The sequence below is a fragment of the Columba livia genome, chromosome 11, assembly GCF_036013475.1.
Source record: "Columba livia isolate bColLiv1 breed racing homer chromosome 11, bColLiv1.pat.W.v2, whole genome shotgun sequence".
NCBI classification, from domain to species: Eukaryota; Metazoa; Chordata; class Aves; order Columbiformes; family Columbidae; genus Columba; species Columba livia.
In genome coordinates, this window is record NC_088612.1 from 20,521,889 (window position 1) to 20,546,898 (window position 25,010).

At 41.9% G+C, this 25,010-nt stretch overlaps 1 protein-coding gene across 9 annotated transcripts in view; it reads left to right on the forward strand.

Annotated features, from left to right (window-relative positions):
- Positions 1-25,010, forward strand: part of MYO9A (myosin IXA) — a 160,932-nt gene that overhangs the window by 46,332 nt on the left and 89,590 nt on the right. For 8 of the 9 annotated variants that reach the window (XM_065076277.1, XM_065076270.1, XM_065076273.1 and 5 more), the window contains exons 3-7: positions 12,670-12,764; positions 15,770-15,832; positions 16,805-16,904; positions 19,896-19,952; positions 22,966-23,063. In XM_065076277.1, coding sequence (XP_064932349.1) covers positions 12,670-12,764; positions 15,770-15,832; positions 16,805-16,904; positions 19,896-19,952; positions 22,966-23,063 — 413 coding nt within the window. The remainder of the gene's footprint in view (positions 1-12,669; positions 12,765-15,769; positions 15,833-16,804; positions 16,905-19,895; positions 19,953-22,965; positions 23,064-25,010) is intronic. The other variant, XM_065076274.1, reaches the window with a different exon arrangement.

Consider the following 25,010-nt stretch of genomic DNA (forward strand, 5'->3'; position numbering starts at 1 on the left):
AGCAAATATTGAAGTCTGGAGGAGCCATAAGTTTGCATTTTGACTTTAATTGTTGCAGGTTTTAAATTGCTTTATGGTTATCATGTCAGAAGATCGCAAGTGCTAATTTTTCCAAAGAGTTTAATTAGATTTCTAACTTTCAACTGGAAATTCAAAAAGTAAAGTAGGTTTGAACTTATCATAAAGTAAAAAAGGTTTGTACTTACTGTTACGTTTTATACTTTGAGAAAAAACACTGCATTTCCATTTATTTGACTTGATTCAAACACATTCAATGTGACTTCACCCCAGACTGCCAGATCCAGGCTGCATTTTGCTTAGGAGCTCGATTTCTTCGGACAAGGATGCGTGACTGGGATAAAGTGCTTCCAACTGCTGAATTACAGAGGTATTTTATTTCTATCCTTGATGCATTTATTTTTTAAAGTGGCCCTGGAAGACTTGCAGAAGTAGTAATGTTCCCCAAACCATTTATACCATATATTTTTAGGCTGGCTTGGGATCTCAATCCTGTTGGGAATAGGGTCACTGTGTATTTATGCCACGTGTCCCAGGGAGCAGCAGAGCACGGAGGGAACCTCCTACCGTGATGTTACTGCTCAGCGCCGCTTATCTCCAAACTTTGATTTTGGAGCACCAATTCCATCCTTTTTTTCCTTTTTGTTTCAGTCCCTGATAGAGCAGGATTTTTTTTCACACCTCGTTTCAATTTCCGCCTGGGTTTTAATTATGATAGTGACTTTAGACTAGACGGCTGATGAATTTCCAGTTGCTCCCGTCCGCCTGGACGTCATCCAAGGGGAGAAATGGGGAAAAAGCAGCAGAAAGCAGGCGAGATGAGCAGGGGAACGGCCTCACGGAGCGGATGCCGGAGGCCGGGTGACCAAAGCCTTCCTGCTGAAATCCGGCCAGCGCGAGGTAGGACAATTGTGCTGCTGTTCTCTTCGGGACTTATAAACAAGAGGATGAGGCTCAGCAAGAGAAAGAAAGGTTTCTTTCTGTCCTTTTCCTTTTTGTGAGGTTTTTTAGCTTCCTTTTCCAACCCTCCTGAACTGCAGGCAGAGCTATTTAGAGAAGAAACGCTGTTTTCACATGCATTGAATTTTTTTAATGTGGTATTTTAATTGCTGATGAAAGTCAAAGAAATACATTTAATACTGTCTCTTTAAAGATGCAAGCAAACCCCTCCTTAGCTACCGCTAATGGTATTTTCTTTGGGTTTTTTAAAGCTGATTTGAGTGAGCAGAAGCAGCATCCCCATCTTTCCCATTCAACATAAATAGATGCGCTCCTGCAATTTCTGCTACATCTTGTATGTGCCTTGTTAATGCAAAAAGGAAACAGAATAATAAGCAGCTTTAAAAAGATATATAATGAATTCACATCACCCCAAATGCAAGCTGAATGACAGAGCTCCTTGCTTTAACCCCACTTGCAGGATGGTCTATTCTTTGAGGTTTCCTTCAACTATATCCATATAAAATCATTCCAAATCAGCCCAGGTGACGTGCGTGGTGACATTTTGACTATACAATAACTATTCTATGACCATTAGAGTGCTCATCTCCTTGGTGTTCTCCTCAGGTTCAGATTTCATTGGTGAATAAAGAGAATAAACAGATTGCTCTCTGTTGGTGGTAACTAGCTATATCTATAGACTATGTGTTGTGTGTTAGGTCACCTTCTGCTTCCAAATAACAGATGAAAACGTGGTTTTGTGTAGGTTATAAATTAAATATTGCTGCTCAGCACAGGGAGTGCTTGTTTTTCCTCTTCCCTTTTTACATGCTGATGCTCCTCTGGTTAAAAATACTTTCCTCCCATTGGATTCAACTGATGAATCTCTCGCTAAGTTGGGAAGAAATGATCTGAATTTGTACTGGAGCTTTGCAGTCTGTCCCAGCCTGACAGAAGACATGTACTCAAAAGCTTGTTGTGTTTTCCAGCTATTCCAGTTAGTCTGGTTAAAGATAATGTTACATCCGTCTACAAAATTTGTCTCGCCTCTATCTTTATCCCATCGCAATACCAACATCAGGCTGCGAATTTCATTTGTTTGCTATATATTTAGTTACAGAAGAAATACCAAAAAGTTTAAACACTCTACAGTGATTCTTCCAAGCTTGAAAGAAGATATTCTGGTCCAGACGTTGCTGTTGTAGAGCTCGCAGGGTTCTACAAGGTGAGTTGGACACCGGTGGTTTAATTACATGGAGACGGAGCACATCGGTTGAATATCTGCAGGGTGGGAAGCAACCGGAGGTGGTTTGTCAGGCTGCATGGTGGTGATTAAATAGAAAAGGTGTTAAAAATATAGGTTTACAATCCCCATCCACTGGAAGCCACATCTTTAGGAAAACAGCACAGAGAGAATTTAACGAGCGCGTACCCTGATGAAGCCATCTTTGGAACAGCCATTGCTTATTTGCATGAAATTAATTGGAAAGCAAAGTCTGTCGTTAGTGTTTGCTCCAGCAAGCAATGCCCCGGTGAGTTTTCCCAGTGCATCTTCTGCGTTTTCCCTGCTATCAGCTGCTCAGAGCGTGGATTGCTTGTGTGTGACACCCGGTGTAGCCAACAGAGGTAAATCCCTCATTTATTCTGAGCAGGTCACTGTCTGGCCATCCATCACACCCCTTTTTTTCAGAATGTCTTATAATTCAAGTGTACTGCACGTTATACACATCATTGTTTGTTATATTTTTCTGAAAAGCAAAAAGGTTTAAAAAGTTGGTGCTCCCCAAAGTCATGTACAAAAGCTAAAGAGATAGTAGAGCTGAATGCTATTAAATGCCTTTGGAGACTTAATTTGCGCTGCAGTTCTTGCGCGTCCTCCTCTCGTTCCCTGCTGCGCAGAGCTCTGCAGATTGGCTCATGTGCACAGTAAATCGAGCTCACATCTGGGAGGACCCTGGCTTCACTCGCTGCGAAATTTGGGAAATATATCGCAACTGATGGAGGGAGAGCTCAGAAGGAGCTTCAGTGGCTCTGAGATGCTGCTCTGAACACTGGGACTGTGTTCCTCCCTCTGCTTTGCTTCGTTTGGGTCAAATCTCTAATGCAAAATATGATTTGGGTCTGCTTTTTGCTCCTTGGTGTCTCCAGCAACACTGGATGTATAAGACCACCTTAAAAATTAATACTCAAAATGTTGTTTAAAATCCTGCCCGTTCATGGAAGATAATGAGGCTACTTTTCTTACAACACAGATGAAAAAGTGGAATAAGATGAAGATACTTGACTCTCCACTTTATGACGTCCCTTGCTTGGCCAAGGTGGATGAATAGGAGCTACCGCGTCCTCGGCACCGCAGCGCACCAAAGTTAGCCTGCCCTTTGCGAAAAGCAGGGGAAAGCGTGGGCACGCGCTCCTGATACGCCGCTGGGTGGGCTGGGAAGCAACAGCTCATTCTCCGCTCAGAAACCTCTTCTATTACAAAGGGAATCGCGAGGCCGTGCCCGTCTGGTGCCTCGGGGTGTCGCCCGCCCCGTGCTCGCCTTGCAGCTGTTCCTGGAGCGGGTGGTGCGGTGTCGGATTGACCCCCGGCTTAGTAACCTTTTTCAGTTTATAGCAAACCTCTCCCTCGTGACCTCAAAAATCCCCATGTTTAATACCTTTGGGAAGGGGGCAGGCGCTACCTATTGAACTGTCCTATTTTGCTTTATCTGACGGCTCAAAATACACAGTTAAGCAGTCAGATCCTCTCCTAAAACAAATACCTGATAGGAATACATTGATTTTTGAGATTTCTCTTCTGCTCCCTAAAAGTAACCAGTGCCAGCCATTGTTTTTCCTGACACTTATCAAATACTCTTGTCACTGATAATTATTGTTTTCAGTGCGATGTATCAGTCCTATAAGCTAATTTTTTCAGTGCTACGCATCAGTCTGGCTCCTGCAGGTTTTGTGGTCCATCCCTTAAACTCAGTAATAAGCATTTTTAAGCTCTCGTTTCACCATTTGAACTGTGCTACAAAGGGGAAAAGACATTTTTATGGCTGGATCAGGCATCCCAACCTGCCCGTGGCTACTGAAATATCCCAAACACTGGAAAGCAACAGCCGTGGTGTGAGTAATCTAAACTGTGTACAATGCACAGAATTTTGATGCTTCAGTTCAACAGCACTTGAAATTTTGGAATCGCATCAAGAAGAATTGCAGATTATTTATATAATCCCGCGGAAGAGCAGGGAAGGGCTGGAGACGTGTATATTCACGTTTAACCTTGTCCTTACTCGTGTGATAATTTACACAGCAGAAAACAAATGTGGTTTATATTGCGTCGATTTAATGGCAGAGCTCTGATATGGATTTTTTTCTCTTTTGAAGGGGAGGGTGTGTGTTATTTTTTGTCTGTAAGCAGCAAAAAGTAGCTGAGGTCTAAGAGGAAGGATAACACAGTCAGAAGCCAAGCCGGGGCTCGTATTACAGTGGTATGTTTTTGTTTTTCTTCATTACACATATTTCTCTTGGGAAAAGCAGGAAAAAAATGTGTGTAAAATATACATGAGGGCTCCGTGCCTCTGCTAAGAGGTTCCAGATGGGAGGCGTTATGGTAGAAACGCTTTCTCCTGCCTTTTGGTTTGTGGCGTTGAGTTTGGTGACAAACTGCAGAAAAACTTGTGTTGGGCCCAGAGCAGTGAATGCCTCAATTTATTTAGTATTTTTTGGGCTAAATATGCAGTGGGAAGTTGAAACTTCTTTTTAAACACTTATGGCCCTGTGTAGAATCGTTATATTTAAAAAGAAAAGGAAAAAAAAAGAAGGTTTTGAGGAGCCTTTGAGAGGTTTCCTCCAGGGGCTGGAGGGTGTCCAAGGGTTGAACATCAGATGCCTCTTCATTTAATTTAGAGGCTGATGGTTGGTGAGGGGGAATTGGGAGCTGGTGGAGATGCCTCTCCAAGGGATGTGGGGATGTGGCTCTTACCGATGGGCGATGTTTCACTTCTAAGTGAGCTCTTGGCTGAGGCTGACGTTGCGTTGGAGATTCTCCACTTCAAGAAAACCTTCCCAAACCTCCAAGGCTCGTTTCCAGACCCGTCCTCAGGCTGAAGGTCCCTAGCTCCACCACCCGAAACAAGCAGCGTTGCAGCAAGAACCACAGCCCAGGCTGGGATGAGACATTGGTGATACCAACCTGTCATCACCAGCTCCTCAAATAAGTGAGTCACAGCTCCGGCGAGCACTTCCGAGTGCTACTAGAGCCGTCAAAAGTGCCAACGCAGAGAAGAGCTTGCGTATGGTAAAACGTGTCCTCCTACAACCTTGTCCTAAGGAAATCGAACCTCCTGCATGGATGATTTTGTGTAATGAAATTATGATTTATTTTTTTTTTAATATGTATTGTACCATTTGAAACATCAATGTTTCTAAGACAATGCGCCAAAAAGACCCAAACCACATTACTTTTGGAAGTATGTGGAGCAATGGGTGAGGACTGCATGTCCACGGCTGTCTGTAAAGCTCGGTGTGCTTAAAAGCTGTGGGAGATGCAGCGATTTATTCCTGCACTGAGACACATGGGTATTTGTCTGGTTTTGGAAATGGAAAAGTCATATTGTAATTTAATGGTGGCTTCACAGCAGGTGAGACCCAAGCGGTCAACAGGAGACCCCAAACCTTCAACCTTGAGCAAAAGGGGCTCAAGAGTTGTCTTATTTTGCAATAAGACTTTATTTAGAGTCAAAGAAATCATCTGTGGACCCGACCCACTGCAGGGCTGTTTCTAGCAATTCCAGAGAAGTTTTAATTGCAGCATCGAATGTTTGTGATACGTCGCTGTGCTTAATCTAGCTCTGTAATAATGGATTTTGCAAGGTGGGGAAATCATGGCATGACTTGATGTTGTGCTGTATAATATAACCTATTGGATATTCACTTTAAATATGTATTAAGAGGTTTTTATATGTCAATATCAGTGCTGTTTTGTTCCTGCTCTAGTGCTCATTTACTGGACTTCTGTTGCCTACTGGAGGAGCGTAAAATCTCCTCCTTAAGCCACATCTTGTTTTCTACTGCTCATTTTATTGCTCTGTGATTGCTTTATATCTCTATTGGTATAAAAGATAATTTAAAGCACTGATTAAGGAAATATTGCTTGGTCCTGGGACACTTGTTACCTGCATCTGATGTAGTAAAGTTTGTGTAGGAAAACTGTCATCGTTTGGGAAGAGAACTTAAGTAGGAGGCTTTGCTCTACTTTGGGGTTTTATTTTGTTGCGTCGTGGTTACATGGAAATTCCTTATTTTATTTTTTCTGTAAAATGGAGGAGCTGAAATGGGCTGATCCTGTGCTTGAGTATGGGAAAAGGAGGAATATTCTGCCAGCGTTGAAGCGTTTGCCAGGAATGCAGATGCTAAATCCTATTTCTTCCATGGCTGATAGAGCATCTGGATCAGCAGAGCTTTAAATCTCCCAAACAAATGCATGTTGTAATGACTTTTATCATACTTTATCTAGGCTATCTTACTCTATAAGTGGATTTAATGGTGCTCTTGATATTTCCATTACATACACCGGCACTTCTTTTATTCAGTTAAATTGACCCCAAAACCTTATTCAGCTCACCGCTCTCCCATCAAAAGTCATTTTCTCCTGTATTTGTATTAGGGAGTTGGAAATGCACAAAGCCAAGTGCTTTTAACTGACCCTGTATTTTAAGCCTAATTTCTACAAAAGATCTATTGGTTAATTGTTGCATCCCAGGATGGCGACTCCATTCAGCAGAAGGGGAGATTTCTGCCCTTGAATGATCTCAGTTTTGCTGTGGCCAGGTAGGTTTAGCGCAGACACTTTACAATGATAAGACATTAAAGCTGTGATGGCTTAAAAAAATGCATGACTAATTTTACAGGAGAAAGCAGAAAACTGTGTGTTTTTGAGAAGCTTGTAAGCAAAAAAATTATCTCATCATTAAGAGACACTACAGAAAGCAACAACCACCCCAGAGATGTTCTGCTGTGCTTTGCTATCAAATACGGGCTTGCAGAGCTCTGAGTGCTTTGAATTTCTTCTTTTACCCGCAATAGACTTGTGTTGCAAGGAAGGAAAACATAGGTCCAGTATTTTTCTTTTTAAATCTATTTTTCAGCAGCAGCCGGAGCTTTGCAAATACTTTCTTCTGAAAATACCGACTTGTTTTATTTTCTGCAGCCTTGTGGCGCTGCGGATTTTGCCAACCAGGAGGTGCCTTGGTGGTTATCAACTAAATGCATTGAGAGGCAATACCTTGAAATGTGTTGTGAATCCGTCTAAACTGTATATAAATCCTGATACGTATGAGAGACTTGGAGGTTTTAGATATGTATGTGGTGTTTTCAAACTCCTGTTTGCCATTTGGAGTATTCAACAACTAGAATTTTTTTCTAAAATATTGGAGAATAACATCAGTTTGGAATCGAGCAAAAATTAATGTATTTTGCTATTAGAGACCTGGCGTTTAAACTGCTTTGTCACCTTTGAGGCCTGAAATGGAAAACTAGGTTTTGGCTCCGAAATGCGTCCCAGTGGCTCGTTAAGGACAAGAATAACCAAAGAGAAAGCGTGAAAAGGACTTAAAGGTGGGTGTTGGGCAGGTGGGGGTTGCAGGTTGCTCTTGGTGAGAGCTCCGCTCAAACTTTGCAGCGCCAACCCTATAAATACTCCGCGGTTTGTGCTTTTGACCAGAAAAGCAGCGACGGTTTCATTAAGCAGCGTGGAACATCCAGCCACAATAAAGAGAATTGAAAAGCGAGGTGTGAGTGCTTGAGCTCGTATTTAATGGCCATAAACTAAATTATTCAGTGTTACCGCTTGGCCGCGCAGAACAACGTCTTGAAGGATTCACAGAAATGGTGGTTTATTTGCACAAATTCACATTGCAGCCCATCTCTTTGAGCTTTGAAACTTTTCAGGTGCTTATTGCGGTGTCGTGGTCTTTGCTTTTAGGTACCTGATGGAAACCAAAAGCTGGGGGGGGCTGTTTCAGAGCCCTTTAGAATTCAGGTTGATGGGTTTTATCAGATGGTGAGCTGCAGATTTAAAAGGAATATTTCCCCGGGCAGCAGCAATAACGAGAAGGGATTCAATGAGGCTCTAACTTTAGTAATCTAGAAGCGTTTTATGTTCTGGTCATAATCCGATATATTTCTGTTAAAAAGCAATATAACAGGACAAGAGTACTGGGAGGTTGGTTGCAGGTTGAATGAAAACAGGCAAAAATGATCTTTACCATCCAACCGTTTATGTTTCAAGGTATAGTAAGGGGTTTGTAACTACAGAGAATAACTTAAAATGTTGGTGAGTGACCTGGTTGGATGAAAAAGACATCACGTTTACAAAATTAGGACTCGGGCTCTTTGGGCATCGTATGGACTCCGCACTCCTCTTCTGGCCTTTTCCAGCACATATATATGCAAATATTTTAATTCACAAATATTCTCCTGAGTTGCATAAGCTTTTTATTTCCTTGGCTGTTGGATTGCTGGCTGACGCCTCGAGTTTCCACCTCGCTTATACGGTTACAAGTCATTCAGACTTTATGAATACGTTTGATTCACGGATTTCCAAAATTCACCATCCACCAGGGAACATGAATCTTCCAGCAGTCTCTTGTCTGATATTAACCTATTTCTTGGCCCTGGCATAAATGAGCGGCACTAAATCTTGCTCCCAGTCCCTTCAGTGTCCCACGACGGGATAAAACTAATAGTTTAACTATTCTGCCATGGCATAGCCTAGATTGAGATTGAAGCAGCTGGCTTGCTTTTCTTCTGCTATATTCATGGTATGGCTTTCTGAAAAATTAAATTTACACTTCAAGTAGATGGGAATCCATTTCAAAAGCCTTGTCTGTTAATACAGTTCTCTTTCTAAATAGCAAAGAGAAAATGATGTGTTTATTTGTCACCCTAAGGGTGAATTCTAGAGGCACATTTGAGAAGGGTGAGGAACCTTAAATACACCAGCAAAAGCACCTATTTCCATTAGTGCTTTCACTGTTGTTCTATAGGGGAATGCAGCTGTTATTTTGTAAGGGAATGACATTTAATTAGGATTATCTATATAGCAGCACCTTATTGTCACTGCCATATGAGAACAAGTCACTGCGGTGTTTTCCTAGATGTAGGGATTTGGAAAAACCACCGCATTTCATTAAAATAATCCTTATTAATCTGTAACTAATCCAGATTGCATTAATATTCAGCCCAAACTGAAGAGCCCACGAGCCCTCGGGATCAGGCGAGGAGGAAGGTGAAGTATCCAGCAATGAAACTGTTAATGATCATTTTTTCCCTGCCATCCCCGATAAGCATCTCGGTGTGCAGGAGGGTGGTAGGAGGAATGGAGCTGCTTGTTCCTCGGTGGAGCCACCAGCCTCAGCTCCTACAGATGAATATATTGAATTTGATTCCTTTCCAAAAGTTGAGCTCTGGCCAGGAAAAGCTTCGGTCTCCCCAAGAATTTAAGGAATGCTCTTACGGAGTTTTGCCCGTTGAGCTGCTCGGCAGCTTTGAATCAATGAGTTAGTAAAAGGAAATAATACCAACAGAAGATAATTTGTTTCAGGGAAGTAGTCAGAACTTATTTCATATTTTCCAAGGCTCAACTATTATATTATGCCCTGGTTGCAGAAGGACATGGTGTCCTGTTTGAGTATATATAGATTAGGCATGCATAAATTGAATTAATAGCATTTTTTTTTAATAACCCAATAGTTCTGTTAAAGAAACACGGTGAGTAAAGCAAACAAAAATGTCTGAAGTTGTCTCCAGTTAAACATCAGGCATTTCTTTAGTTCCTTGTTGGCCCTGCCCCAGCGTGGCTTTGCCATCGTCATGTTGAACCAGACGCGATCCAAGGAGCTTTCTCATTTACATCAGCAAGAAAGAAAAACGCATGAAAGAGGGATATTATGGGTTATGATTTCTGTAGGCGTTTGGATTATAAATCATCATGTGGTCTGGCATATTAATCCAGGAAAAAAAGCTCATAAAAAAGAGGACTCCTGCAGTTCCCCACTCCTGGACTCGAAACGGTTTTTTCTCCTGACTCTGAATGTTCTCTGTTACAGAATAAAAGAGATTTATTCCTGGGTAAGGCTCTTCCCATAGAAATCCTAATAAATAGACCTTATTTCATCTCTGTGAGCAATTGTTTGAGGTATAAGCACAGGAACTGAACCAGAAAATACTTTTTTTTTTTTTTTAAATTCTTTATTAAATTATATAAAAGCGGAACAAAATAGGGTTGCTGTCCATTTAGTCTGGTTTGAGTTCATGTTGCTGCTGGCTGGTCTCTTCTCAGATGTGTAGAGTCTGACATCTGGGCAGGAACAACCCCAGGTTCCAGTGTAAGTTGGGGAATGACCTATTAGAGAGCAGCGTAGGGGAAAGGGACCTGGGGGTCCTGGGGACAGCAGGGTGACCATGAGCCAGCACTGGGCCCTTGTGGCCAGGAAGCCAATGGGACCTGGGGTGGGTTAGAAGGGGGTGGTCAGTAGGTCAGAGAGGTTCTCCTGCCCCTCTGCTCTGCCCTGGGGAGACCACACCTGGAATATTGTGTCCAGCTGTGGCCCCTCAGTTCCAGCAGGACAGGGAACTGCTGCAGAGAGTCCAGCGCAGCCACCAAGATGCTGAAGGGAGTGGAGCATCTCCCGTGTGAGGAAAGGCTGAGGGAGCTGGGGCTCTGGAGCTGGACAAGAGGAGACTGAGGGGGGACTCATTCCTGGGGATCAATGTGGAAAGGGGGAGTGTCAGGAGGATGGAGCCAGGCTCTTCTGGTGACAACCAGTGACAGGACAAGGGGCAATGGGTTCAAACTGGAACACAAGAGGTTCCACTTAAATCTGAGAAGAAACTTGTTTGGGGTGAGGGTGGCAGAGCCTGGCCCAGGCTACCCAGGGGGTTGTGGAGTCTCCTTCTGTGCAGACATTCCAACCCGCCTGGACACCTTCCTGTGTAACCTCATCTGGGTGTTCCTGCTCCATGGGGGGATTGCACTGCATGAGCTTTCCAGGGCCCTTCCAGCCCCTCACATTCTGGGATTCTGTGATTCTGATTCTGTCAACAGCATTAATTAGGCATATAGAAAATGTATATTATTGTCTTCATGTGATGTCTTAGATTGCGGGTGATCCTATCGCAGGGAAATTCAAATTGGGGAGACGATGCCTGGGATTTAATCATTTCGAGTTTTGGGGGTGTGAGCATCCTTGGCACCCTCTGTTGGGGGGGTAGAGATGGGCTGCTGGTTGTGGGGGGGATTTTGGGGAGAAATAATCAGCAAACAAGCACAGGCAGGCTGAGGAGCTGCGAAAGCTCTGCAGGGGATCGCTCCTGCGCTGCGGGTCTGAAATCAGCATCTTTCAGGTCCAACCTGCTCGCTCGGTGGGTTGCGGCGATCGCAGGACTTGTTTTAATCAACCAAAGTGAATTTATATGCAGCAGCTTGAGTTGAAACAAATCCCTGTATTCAAATAGGAGGGAAAAAAAATCACATTGTTATTCTGTTAACAAATCTCCTCTGGTTCTTAAATCATTAAATCTAACGAGATCGCTAAAGAAATCTTCCTGGGAAGCTAAAAGTAGACGTGAGAGCAAGCGTCATGCAGGTACCAAATGTATCAAATAGCTTTTCGCCAAGGTTTCATTTAATTTATCTGTTTTTCTGCTTTTAGTTACAAAGTTAAGTCTGAAAAGGTCATTTGAAAAGATTATAGATGTAAAGCCCTTTTAATCTTTTCTAATAAATAGCTGAGTAGGGAATAAATCTATTGGGAGCTCAGAGCTGAGCTCTGGCATTAAACCTCAGCACAAAACGTGTTTGGAACTCAATGTCCACACACAAACAACACTTAGAAATTATAATTACCTTAAATAAGTTGGGCTTAGAAGAAAAGGTGAATGATTATCAGAACTGGTTTAAGAAATGAAACATTAATTGGACTTGGCAGCTTGACAGATCCTGTCGCCGTGGGCTGGGTTATTATTAAAGAGATTTAGGCACAGCTGAAAATACCAGTTTTTACCAAAGCTGAGCTGCAGTTCTTACAGGTTCCCAATAGCTCTTCTGTTCAGACTCTTATTTTAAATGGTCATAGATGACTCTCGGGATTAGGTGTCTTGGTTAGGCAGGGTTTAAATAAAAGCTTCTCATAATAAAGGCATAAAAGCATTTTGATTTTGGAAAGACAACAGCAGCAAATTGAAATGACGGTGTCTGAAATGGTGAAAATACTCAGGGTTATGCTGGTGTTACATATACGACATTGTCTAACATCTGAGGAGCCTTCAAAGCATTTTTCACCTCATTCAATATATAATTAAAAAGCAGCTTCCTCTAGCTCATTAAAATTTAGAGTCTTGTTGGAGCAGTGTACTTTTGTATTTATTTAAATGAACAGAGCACAGCCTTAATATAGACTATAATAACTTCAAATATTAAATCTCTGTTGTGTAGCTGACACTTTATTTGTAAACAGCGTTTATCTGCCCTTCATCAGTACCAAAGTGCAAAGGAACACAGTCCCCAGAAGCTCATTGTATTACTTTGTAGCCTATTCACCTCACTTTCACCATATGCTTTTTATTAATTACACAATGGTCGCAAAACCCCCAAAGCAAGTGATTTAAATAAGGGAAGGCGGTGGCTCTTCATATGTAACGACGGCACCTCTCTGTTTTTCACAGGCTTTTGGGAACGCGAAGACGGCACATAACAACAACTCCAGTCGCTTCGGCAAATTTATTCAAGTGAATTATCAGGAGACTGGCACCGTGCGAGGGTGAGTGGGAATCGTGCGCGTGTTCTTACCTGCACGAGGAGCTTAAATACGCTGTTGTAGGGGGTACCTGAAACGGGAGGTTCATTATTTTTTTTGGACTAAATAAAAAAAAAACACCATGTATTTTTTAGTATATTTAAATTAGTGTATTTAGTGTATTTAAATTGCACAAATACACCTGAGCTGGCCCAAAGCCAGCTGAGCTCTCTTTTATCAAGATGTCAGCTTGATAATTAAACTGAAATGAAACTTTTCCTCTTAAGCCAGCGGTTAAGGCAAGACAGGGAAGGCTGGATGATGAGGCTGAGGTGGCTTTGAGGCTCCGGAGGGTTTAATCTGATGAGATGGAGCCAGACTCCTCTTGATCGCTGGCTAATTCCCCATATGCTTCTGTCTCCACCCCGGAGTCTCTCTTTAACCCAGCCCTTGACCAGTTAAAGCCTCTTTCTCCCCCTCCAGGCCATTGCAAGGAGATCTTTATTTCCATGGTGGTCGTCCATGGTTTTTTGGCATCTCTTCTGCTTCCCATAGCCGATGGGACGGATCGCTGGGACTCCGACCCCCTGCGTGCTTGGAAGCCTAAGGATGAAACCTTCTGGGTGGACTTAAGCCTGGCTTTAGACAATTCAGACAGCGTCAGGTCGTCACAAAGTGACTCAAGCCAGCTCTAAATGAGCAGGGCTACGTTAACTCTGCTCTTTCTCCCGGTTAATTAGCACAGTTGGAAAAGCGAAGAGCAGAAGCGCCATGCCAGGGGCTGGAGAATTTCTGCAGCCAGCTAAGAGATCCCTTGCTGGGACTTTGTTGTTATTTTAGAGAGTTGCTTTTAATTTTGTTGCTCTCTTTATTTCCCAGCAGAATGGTATCACACAAATAGCTTCCATTAATTTTTCAAATGAGCCTGGGTACTCCATGTACCTTCCTGCTGGGTTTTTCAGCCTACGTCAAATCTGATGTTCTTTTTCTTTAATTCTGATGAACAGTTTTCTTAAAAGCCCCCATTTATTATTATTTTTTTAATACCTACTGAAATACAGGGTAAAAAACCCAGCACATGCCTTAACACTGTATTACATTGACATGCTATGTCAGCTCTATGGATGTAGCCTGTATTTATTCTTGGCAGATCAGTGCAAGTAACATAGTATTCATGCACTCTAGTTCATAAAATATAAGGAATTTTCTCTCTTCTTTCAATAAACGCACTTTCACAGTCTTTTCTCGCACGGCGTGGTGTGATTGTGCTTTGTTATAAGCTTGCAATGCTGCCCAAAGAAAATAAAAAGACATTTAAAAAAACCCATGAGCTGTTCCTGGCATAGGAGACCACAATTTTTTTCCGTAGTCTTACAAAGAAGATCACAAGTATTTCTTTTTTCAAAGCTTAGCGTATATTTTAAGCACAACTATCAGACTGTCTTCTACATGTTATTTGCTTTGTTAATGCAACTGTGATTTGCAGCCCTGAAGCAGAAATTCGCTCTGTTCATAGGCTGAAAATAGCAGTTGGATATTCGCTATGTGAATATAATGACCCCAAACTTGAAGTGAATTTAAACTTAAGAGATGTAATAGCTCAGAGATTTAGAAGCAGCCAACCCCACCCCATGAAATGAAGCCTTTGAAGGTGTTTTTAAAATGGATGCAACATGAGCGATGGCTACAGTTAAGTGCTTTCCCATCGGCTTTCCTGAATTTATTACGTCCTGCTCGACGATAAGCGAGTTCTGGAGGACGGTCTTTGCAACCTGCTCCATCCTCACAGGATGATCAAAAGCCCCGACATCTGACACGCTCCATAAAACTGCACAAGAGCCAGATAGGAGACGTTTTAATTAAAAAGCGCCGGTGAAATGGGAAATGTGCGCAGCGGCGTGAGGCTGGATCTCAAATACCACGAGCCGGCGCTTGGGTGTTTATGAGAATGTGTATATGAAATTCAGCCTCAGATTTCAGATGGTGCGACCTGGTATGCTAAGTACAGGCTCCGGAGCATGCTCAAATGAGGATTTTGCACAAAATATAGTCCTAGAAAGCCATTTCTTTGCTCTTAAAGGTAGATTTGACGTAATTGCCAACAGTAAAGGATGAAATGTGGTGGCTGCCCTGCAAGAGCATCGCGCTGCGGGGCAGATGTGCCATTTCCAGGAGCTGCTGTACCTCTGCAGCACCTCCAAATGATTCATTTTACCTTATTTTTTAGTGAAAGGAGGGGAAAATTACAGCGATACTAGTAATAAATGAGTCTGGCTTCCCATTTGGAGGCTATGGGGGAGATGCAAGCGTAGAGGTGCCTCCTTGTCCTCTCATGGCCAAAATTCAGGGAGTTTCCCAGTTCATCTGTTGGATGTTGGTGCCACGTCACTGGAAAAACACGGCAACATCATCTAAAATTACCAATTATAACTCCGCTCTCTAAATCCCTATCATTACTGGTTACTATTGTTTGAAAGAAAAAACCTGTCAAAGCTTGTTTTAGCTCTGCGAGCTTGAAAAAAAAGGCTTTAATATGTAAATGAAACATGTTTATTATGGTTTATTATGTAAACTACAATAAGGAGCTTCTGCAGTTGTTGATTTTTTGAGTTAATAATCCGAGTTTTTGTTGAGAAGTGGCTGCTCTTGAAGAACTGATGGCGATTTGGGGACTGTCCTGCAGCTAAATCTGATCTCGCAGACTTTGGCACCCAGATGTATTTGGTCTGCAAGCAATTTGATTTTGCTGGCTTCAGATTAAATAGGTATCCGAGCTTCTTCAGCGCTGTCAAACTTTCCTGCCCATAGCTCGTCTTTTTCATATCCAAGTTAGTCTTGGCTTTGTATCAAACCCAAAAAACCTCAAAAGCCAAATATAATATTGGGCTTGTTCTGCCTAGGAAGAAATTTATATAACTAAGTGAAACAAGGCTGAAACTTTTGTGTGTTTTTGGTGCGTCCCAGTAAAGCTGTGTTCATTTAAGTTGAACGGTGGGTCAATGAATAACGCTTTTCTTTTTGCCTTGCAGAGCTTATGTTGAAAAGTACCTCCTGGAGAAATCCCGCCTGGTCTATCAGGAGCACAACGAGCGGTAGGTGTCTGGATTGTGCTTCCAGAGTTGGTTTTGACTTCTATACGTGCTGATAGTGTCGCATTTCATGTTCCTAACCCTGTTCTTCTTTGTTACATACTCTGCTCTCAATAATTATTACTCTGATTTTAAATAAATTTGCTGCTTCTAGTTGTATTTCAGCTCTTGGTGCTTCTATCCGTGTTTCCTTTTTGAGACAGATACTGTGCAAGAAGTTTTCCCAAATGCTCATGGACTGATCCCAAAGTGAAATAGCACATGTAAACTTGACAAATGTGTTCTTGGGTGATTAAACTGGGCTCCTCTTGGAAAACATCCAGCGGAAACCCAAAGTTTTCATTTTAGAAACACTGCGATGCTCTTAGCGTTAATCCCTGTCAGAGTCGCCATGAAGCAAAACAGACGAGTGTCACCTGGGGATTTTTAGCATTAGTAACATTAAAATATTTTGAATATTTGAGAAGCCATGAAAATGGAAGATTTTTCTGTTCTGTCTTAGAAAGCAGGTATTTAAAGTAATAATAATTTCTGCATTGCAAGGAAATAAGTTGTTTTGATTCTAGTGTAAGTTGGGGAATGACTCTCGGGATTCCAGTATAAATTGGGGAACGACCTATTAGAGAGCAGCGTAGGGGAAAGGGACCGGGGGGTCCTGGGGACAGCAGGGTGACCATGAGCCAGCACTGGGCCCTTGTGGCCAGGAAGCCAATGGTACCTGGGGTGGGTTAGAAGGGGGTGGTCAGGAATTCTTTAAGTATAGCTGTCCATGGCTGGAAAAGAGGGATCTCATTCTCCATTACTTAATTTCATTGTTTGCATCACTGCAAAGTGGGTACCAGCCATTTCTGAACAGTGTTCAAGTCTGAGTTTGAAAGCTGGAAAATCAGGTTCTGAGCTCTACGTGTGTTTCTCTGCTTAGTGCTGTTGCTTGTTTTGAAATATAACTTATTTTTTATTATTATTTGTCACCAGGAACTACCATGTATTTTATTACCTCCTGGCCGGAGCGAGTGAGGAAGAGAGATCAGCGTTTCATCTGAAGCAGCCTGAGGAATATCATTATCTCAACCAGGTGGGAATTCTGTACAGGAATCTAATAAATCATCTTGCCTTTTCTACTCCTGATATTTAATGCTAATAAAGAAAATGCGCGGAATAGCGAAAAATGGGTTGTCTTAAGGCTCTTCGTCCTCTTCCATCATCAGAAATAATTCTGCATTGGCAATCTGAACTTCTGATAAAAATAATGATCAGTGTTTTCCAGTTTTGTCCTGTCTGGGATATGGTAAATATACTGTGGTTTTAATTGTCAAAGGGAGAAACAACAATAATTTACGTGTTATCTGTGCGAGTGTCATTTACTCATTAACATCTGTCTGCTGAGTAGGAGAAAAAGAGATAATGTGTTATTCTAGTAGCTCTCCGGGATTTAACATCTTGCATGGCGTAGTTCTAATTTTGTAGCTTCATGGCTGGCATGATCCTTTGAATTTAACAATATAATAAGTTGAATATAACTAAAACCACAGCAACCAACAAATTAAAAATGCATGAGGTACTACCAGTGGCCAACTAAACTCATACGTTAGAAAATCAGATTTATATCAGGTATTTAACATGCTTGGGAATAGGGACTTCACTGCTTTTTGTTCACAAAAAAGAAAAAAGAATATGTGGAATAGTTAGGCTATATGTTGATTTTAACTAATTGCAGTTTTCTTGGAGCTGAGACATGATTAGCAATAAAGAGCCATTTAACTCACGAGCTGGAGATAGACTTTTGCACGCAGCAAAACCAAAATAGCCTTTAGTCTTTCTATAATATATAATTTAACTCCGAAATACATCTCAATTCCCTGGGGCTTTTTCAAGATCTTTTTAAAGTGGGCTATCAAAGCCAAAATCTCCTCTAATATTAATGACTCCCACCCACAGAACCCCAGAATGTGAGGGGTTGGAAGGGCCCTGGAAAGCTCATCCAGTGCAATCCCCCCATGGAGCAGGAACACCCAGATGAGGTTACACAGGAAGGTGTCCAGGCGGGTTGGAATGTCTGCACAGAAGGAGACTCCACAACCCCCTGGGCAGCCTGGGCCAGGCTCTGCCACCCTCACCCCAAACAAGTTTCTTCTCAGATTTCAGTGGAACCTCCTGTGTTCCAGTTTGCACCCACTGCCCCTTGTCCTGTCACTGGTTGTCACCAAGAAGAGCCTGGCTCCATCCTCCTGACACTCACCCGTTATATATCTGTAAACATTAATAAGGTCACCCCTCAGTGTCCTCTTGTCCAGCTCCAGAGCCCCAGCTCCCTCAGCCTTTCCTCACACGGGAGATGCTCCACTCCCTTCAGCATCTTGGTGGCTGCGCTGGACTCTCTCCAGCAGTTCCCTGTCCTGCTGGAACTGAGGGGCCACAACTGGACACAATATTCCAGGTGTGGTCTCCCCAGGGCAGAGCAGAGGGGCAGGAGAACCTCTCTGACCTACTGACCACCCCCTTCTAACCCACCCCAGGTACCATTGGCCTTCCTGGCCACAAGGGCCCAGTGCTGGCTCATGGTCACCCTGTTGTCCCCAGGACCCCAGGTCCCTTTCCCCTACACTGCTCTCTAATAGGTCATTCCCCAACTTATACTGGAACCTGGGGTTGTTCCTGCCCAGATTCAAGACTCTACACTTGCCCGTGTTATATTTCATTAAATGTTTCCCTGCCCAGCTCTCCAGCCTGTCCAGGTCTCTGATGGCAGCACAGCTTCCAGTGTCAGCCACTGCTCCCAGCTTGGTGTCATCAGCAAACTTGCTGACAGTCACTCTATTCCCTCGTCCAAATCATTGATGAATATATTGAATAATCCCGGCCCCAGTACTGACCCCTGAGGCACTGCACTGGATACAGGCCTCAACTGGACTCTGCCCCACTGACCACAACTCTCTGGCTTCTTCCCTTCAGCCAGTTCTCAGTCCACCTCACCCGCTCTTAATGACTCGGGATCGGGAAATTTGTACAAATGAGTGATGGATTAAGAGCCAAAGGCTTTTTGCTCAACGTCTATTTTGTCAGATTCACAGGTTCTGTTGGGCAATTGGCAGTTTTATGTTAGTCGAAAACATTGCTTTTAATGATAGTCTTTTTTTTTTTTTTAATAGCAGTTTAAAGGTGCTGATTTTTAAAGTAAAATTATAAATGCAATGTTGTGTAGCTATAAAATACTGAACCAGGCCCCTTCTGTCAAGGACTCGATCCAAGCCAAGTGTTACCTTTTCCTCCCAGGTTCCTCAGCTCATGGTGTGTTATGCAAAACAAACGTGCATTTTTGCATTGCAGATGAGTAATAATCTATTCAGAAATTTCACCAAAACATGCTGTTACGTTGTTGATCTGTAATTGCAGGGAAGCAATTTGGCAAAAAATATGTATACATGTGTATATATATATTTTAAATCAAATTAACTTGACCTATCCCCTGATTTTGGATGACTTCTCCACATCTCATACCAGCATCAGGAGTCCTTCTCTCAACTTGCTGAGTATTTTCTGTGCCAGTGATTCATATTGAAAGCAGTGATTTGCAGAATTAGGTCCTTATTTGAAGTTCTTCAGGAGCTCGTGTTCTTTGACTTCTGTCTGATTGTAAAAATATACACATTCCTAAAAACCTTTCAAGTGTCGCTTTCTAATCGGTCGGAGAATCGCGCTTTTGCAGCACTTCTATGTGTCTAGAGCAGAGGTTGGGAGGAGAAATAAAAAATGTGCTCTTCAGTGTGATTTTCCCATCAATAGCACTTCAACTCTAGGTAAACCAGAGGTTTCTTTAACCCTGGAGAAAAAGATCTTCAAATCTATTAAAGTTATTGCATGAGATTGCCATGAAAACAGTGTGAACAGGAATTGTAGCACCGTGACTGCGAAAGTATTAGAAATCGTACCTTTAAAAAAGAAAAAAAAGGCATTAATGACTCTGCGGAATAATAATAATAATTATTTTGCTTGAAAAGTTGAGTTGCTGCCATGGTTATAGAGCAGGTAGGAGGAATTATTTTAACGCGCTTTGCCTTGCTTTCAGATGACAAAGAAAGCCCCCCGAGAGAGCTGGGATGATTATTGCAATGACTCGGAGCCGGTCAGTACAAGAATCTCTATCTTTGCTGTTGCTGCTGCTCCCTTCAGTTTTAGCCACACCGAGACCTGAGCAGAAAGCAAAGTCCAATTAGTTTAACCTATTAATTACCCTCTGCCTTGCGGTGGTGTCGCTTGTGTGTTAACTCGTGACAAGACTTATGTTTTCTTCCTTTGCCCTTTTTTGGTTCCTTCCATCTGGAAAGCTTCTTCAAGAGCCAGAGATGGTCATCTTTAGCAAACTAAGGGGTTTTATTTCTTCCTAAGATAATAAATGATTTATGGAAATCGTGATACAGGAGCAATGTGAAAATTGAAATTGCTTCCCACTAAAACAGCAAATTGTGAAGCCCTAAGAGATGCATCAGCTCATGCTGGTTGTAGCGATGTATCTGCTCTCTGGCCTTCAAATGAACCCAAAACATGCCCCTGGGAGAAAATCAAACCCTGGTTTTATTCAGAACGCAAAACCAATTTCTTCTCCTAAAATAGTTCTGCTGACATGATCAACCTTTCCAAATGGATCAACCCAAAAAAGGGACCGGTGGTGCTCTTCCCCCCTCTCCAGCTCCTCCTGCATGCCCGAGGTGGCAGCACCAGCCGGTGACGCCCTCTGGGTGTCTGTGTGTCCCGTGCCGGTGTCTGTTGGGTTTGTCCTGCACGGGGAAGCACATTCCGCAACAGCTGCATGCTGTTCCTGCTCATTTTGCCGTGTGCTTCGTGGTTGCCCAACTCTAGCTGGTGTGTCTGGGAGAGTAAGAGGTGATGGGGTTTTGCTTTGGCTAAATACGCATCTGAACAGGGAGATTTCAGCTGCAAAATGCTTAGGAGGGAAGAAAGGAGGGGAAGATTAACCCCCCACAAGGTTTAAAAATGTTGAATATTGTGTTAGTATCCTTAGCACATGAGAAACCTCAGAAGCCTGGGGAGTGAAGAGCAGATGCTTTGTTAGATACCTTCACACACTGTACTATGTTGCAGAGGCCTTAATTGCTTAAAAATGGGTTTGGACAATTTACTGCAAGAATTAAAATTGAAACAAACCACAAATTTACCACCTTTTGGAGGGGCCGGCTCAGGATCTCAGGACTGCCCACATGATCGCAAAACCGTGTGCTGTTACAATTTGGTGTTTTATTTTGCTCGGGATGGTTTTCTGTGATGCTCATGGTAAATAACATCTTTGCTTCGCTTGGTGATTCACTCTTAAACAAACCCTGGACCTCTCCCCATAACCACCGACTCAACCCATTGCGGATGTCGGGTTTATAACGAAACTATTTATTATATCTAAACCCTATTTATTATGTCTTCTTTAAACTTTTCATGCATTGCTTCAGCTTTTCCTGGGAAACTAATTGGAATACTCACGATGAATTTGGTCTGTGGGCATGGACTTTGTAATGCTTGTCTGCCCTAATATCGAGGAAACGCCTTTTTTTATTAATTATCATCCATTTATCATCCATTAGGAAACAGTGCAGAGCTGAAACGCTACAGAGAGCATCTGCTTTTAAGTAGATAATTTACAAAAGGCCTTTCCATGTGGATTAATGAGTTGGGCAATTGTTATGTAAATCATCAATTAAATTGCCTTTGGCGCAGACTGTGCTACTTCTGAGTTGTCTGTGGTATTTCGCTCTTGACTTGGGACTTAATTTTGGATGAATGATGCCACAAAATGAAGCTTCTCCAGGTTTTAGTCAAGGGCATGAGGCTGTTGTGTGTGAGTGGTATCCTCTATCGGAATAAAATCTTCAATAAGAATTTCTCCCCATAATTCGTAGCTCTCGCTGTAATGATGCGACGAGTGGGATGAAGAACGTACCACTGATACAGTTATGAGGCTTTAAATGGCGACAGGTGCTTTGAGACACAAACTTGATGCTATAAAATAACTTTATTCTATATTTATGGTTCAGAGGATGGGAATTTTTATACGCAGCGATGGGAAAAAGTATTAAACATGGGCTACGAAGTGAGAGAGAATAACCGATAATCCATGGCGGGGTGCAAGATGAGCCAAAGGAAAAGGAACGTGGCATTAATAGTTTAGATACTCATTTAAGGAGCATTAATCTAATTGTGTTTCCTACCTGTTGGTGCAGAACAATATTAATTGGGTCCAGAATGTCATCAGATTTCCCAGAAAGTATCAATAATGCCATCAGGTTGGGGATCAGCCGAGAAAATCAACTGTTCTGGCACATTAGCTTCCAAGGAATATAAAATGCAGTTTATTTCAAATCCTCCTTTTTACCAAACTTCTGGTTTAGGAAACTTCTTGGTAGTTAGAATAAAATTAGTGAAAAATACATATAAACCTTCCCTTTTCTATGCAGGATTGAATTCCCTGATATTTTACAGAAAATTATGTCAATTCTATTTTCAAACTGAATTCTCCCTCATTAGTGATAGGAACTCCTAATGGACCGGGACTTACTGTGGAATAAACTGCCTGTAAATGTGTAACATATTTTATCTCCTTATTAATTCACAGCTATTTTCTATGCTAATTGTCCCACGTTGACAAAGTCTTGCTATACTGATAGAATGATGTGACTCGCCTCTTGCGTTAGAGGTTAAGCCTACAAAATAATGTATCTGCAAGAAGAAGTAACCAAAAAAATATACTAATATATCTTTGAAGTCCAGGCTATTCAGAGCAACGCATTTGTGGTGGAGATCGTAGAGTCCTTTGAGCGACCTTTGCACCGTGCTGGATAAAAACACAGTGCAGAGAAAAAATAATTAGTGTATTATTGTATGGAAATTTGCACTTCCATAAAGTCCTTGGAAAAACAAATGCTCCTAAACAGCTTGATTAACCACTTACTGATCTGGTTATTGATCAACCCCATAATGTCCACAGGACCTCCTGGATATCTCACTTCCCATTGCTGATAAGAGGTGTGAAGATCATTAAATGATATTTATTCAATGTTGACTTGGCCATCTGGACCTGTTCTGATCCTAATTTCTTTCCAAGCTTAATCTTTGGTTTTTTAACCCAACAGGATTGCTTTTCTGTGGAAGGGGAGGACTTAAAGCACGACTTTGAGCGGTTACAACTGGCCATGGAGATGGTGGGCTTCCTGCCCAAGACGCGCAGACAGTGAGTTTATTTTCCATAGCGAGATTAAATGATTTACTTTATTAATGAATATCACCTCTATAATAAGTGAGACAATTCACTTAACTTGAGCTAACAGCACTGTTGTGCTCTACATGAGGCTGGTGAGAAGAATAATTGGTAAAACACGCTTCTATTCCAACCCAGAATTCCAAGATATAAACAAAATATGCCCATCATTACTGTAGATAATGATTCTCTCTATGCAAATGGCATAAAGTTGGCACCTGGAAATATCTTTCTACTGTTCACGAATAGTCGTGCCTTACTCTGCGTGTTATGAATCCACATCCTGATTTAATCAGAAACTCAGATTATTAGTCATCATGCTTAATCCTTCACATGTAACTTGCTGGTTCTATAGACTCATTTCCAACCGGGCTTTGTTCACAAATCCACTGGAGGTGCTGGTTGAAGAACTGGACTTATTAGTTGGGTTGCAACAACCCTTTCCTCTGATTGATTTACATGCTTGACATGAGGGTCGTCCCCAACTGAAACCACTAAATCCAGAGTGTTTCTAAAAGATGGACCCAATTTCAAATGGAAATTACTTTGAAATTCAGTGTTTCACGCTGTCATTCCTCTGGGTTTGATTGTTGGCTTGAAAGTCTTGAGCAGGTTTTAACGAATTTGATGAATATGTTACTTAGGGTTAGTAACAGGTATAGAAAAATGCGTACTTAAAAAATAGCCTCAAAATGAGTGGTTTTGACGCTGTAAGTGCTGCCGAAAAGCACATTGGTGGCTAAAACACAATGATAAAACTTGTACTTTTTCAACTCAGACGTTCAAACAATAATTTAATGAACGTGGTTCTCTCAGTCTGAAACCCCGGAGGTTTATGTGGGAACAGAGAATTACTGCTTGGTACTGATGGCACTTGAAACCCTATTCATCACCTGGGGTAAATGACATTTATGCTGCTAATATTTAACATTTATATTATTTCTCTTTTTTGCAACTGGGTGGATTACCTCCTCTTGTTTCAAGCATCATTTTTCTTGCTTTTTTAACATGTATCTGAGCCAGAAGAAACCCATAACTGTGAGAGGTTTCCTGCCTTTTCCACATGATTCCTTATCTTTCAAGAATCAGCTTTCTGTGTCAAGCTTTTCCTAAACACTGTTTAAGTGCCTGGACTGAGCGGCGTTGAATGTAAATCCATGCTTTTGATTTACCGTGCAATAACTTTTCTTGGCGTGCGAGTTGTTCTATTTCTACCCGTGAATTTTGCCTGTCAAAGAATCCAGTGGATTCTTCACTATGTGGGCAAATTTATTCTGCTTGGTGTTGTACAACAGCTGTTAACATCAAAAAGTAACCACCTTCAGCTGAGTATAGAAAAGAAGGCTATTTTAATTATTAATATACTTTTATAAGTGATTGAGAGGATGGTTTTTTTTCAGAGGAGAGAGGATATAACTTAAAAATGACCGAATTAAAAAATGAGTGGATGAATTTACTTGAAGTGTAACATCTTTCCTCTGTCTCAGTTTGCTTGTATATTAGAAAAGCAATAATGCTTTTTGATATAGGCTTTCTACCCGAGAGTACATCTGAGAAGGTGATCAATCAAATACAATGTGCCAGGGGACTGAGAAGGACGACCCGCATGGCTGAGTCCCATCTCCCATTTAGGGAATTGCACAATAAATATTTAATCTAGATACCTAGATCCTTGAGAATCATTTTTTTTTTACAATACAGGGCACTATTTTATAACTGTGGGGTTGATATATTAAATAATTTCCAAGAACACCACACCGATGCTCATTTGGTACTGACCAAGTGAAAATCTGTGTTATGTGAGGCGAATGTTTCATTTGAGCATCATTTTTGAGGAAAACATTAGAGCAACAAGTCAAATACGAAGATAACAATTGGATGGCTGGGGATATGGTTTGGTTTTTCATTAGCTTTAAGAAA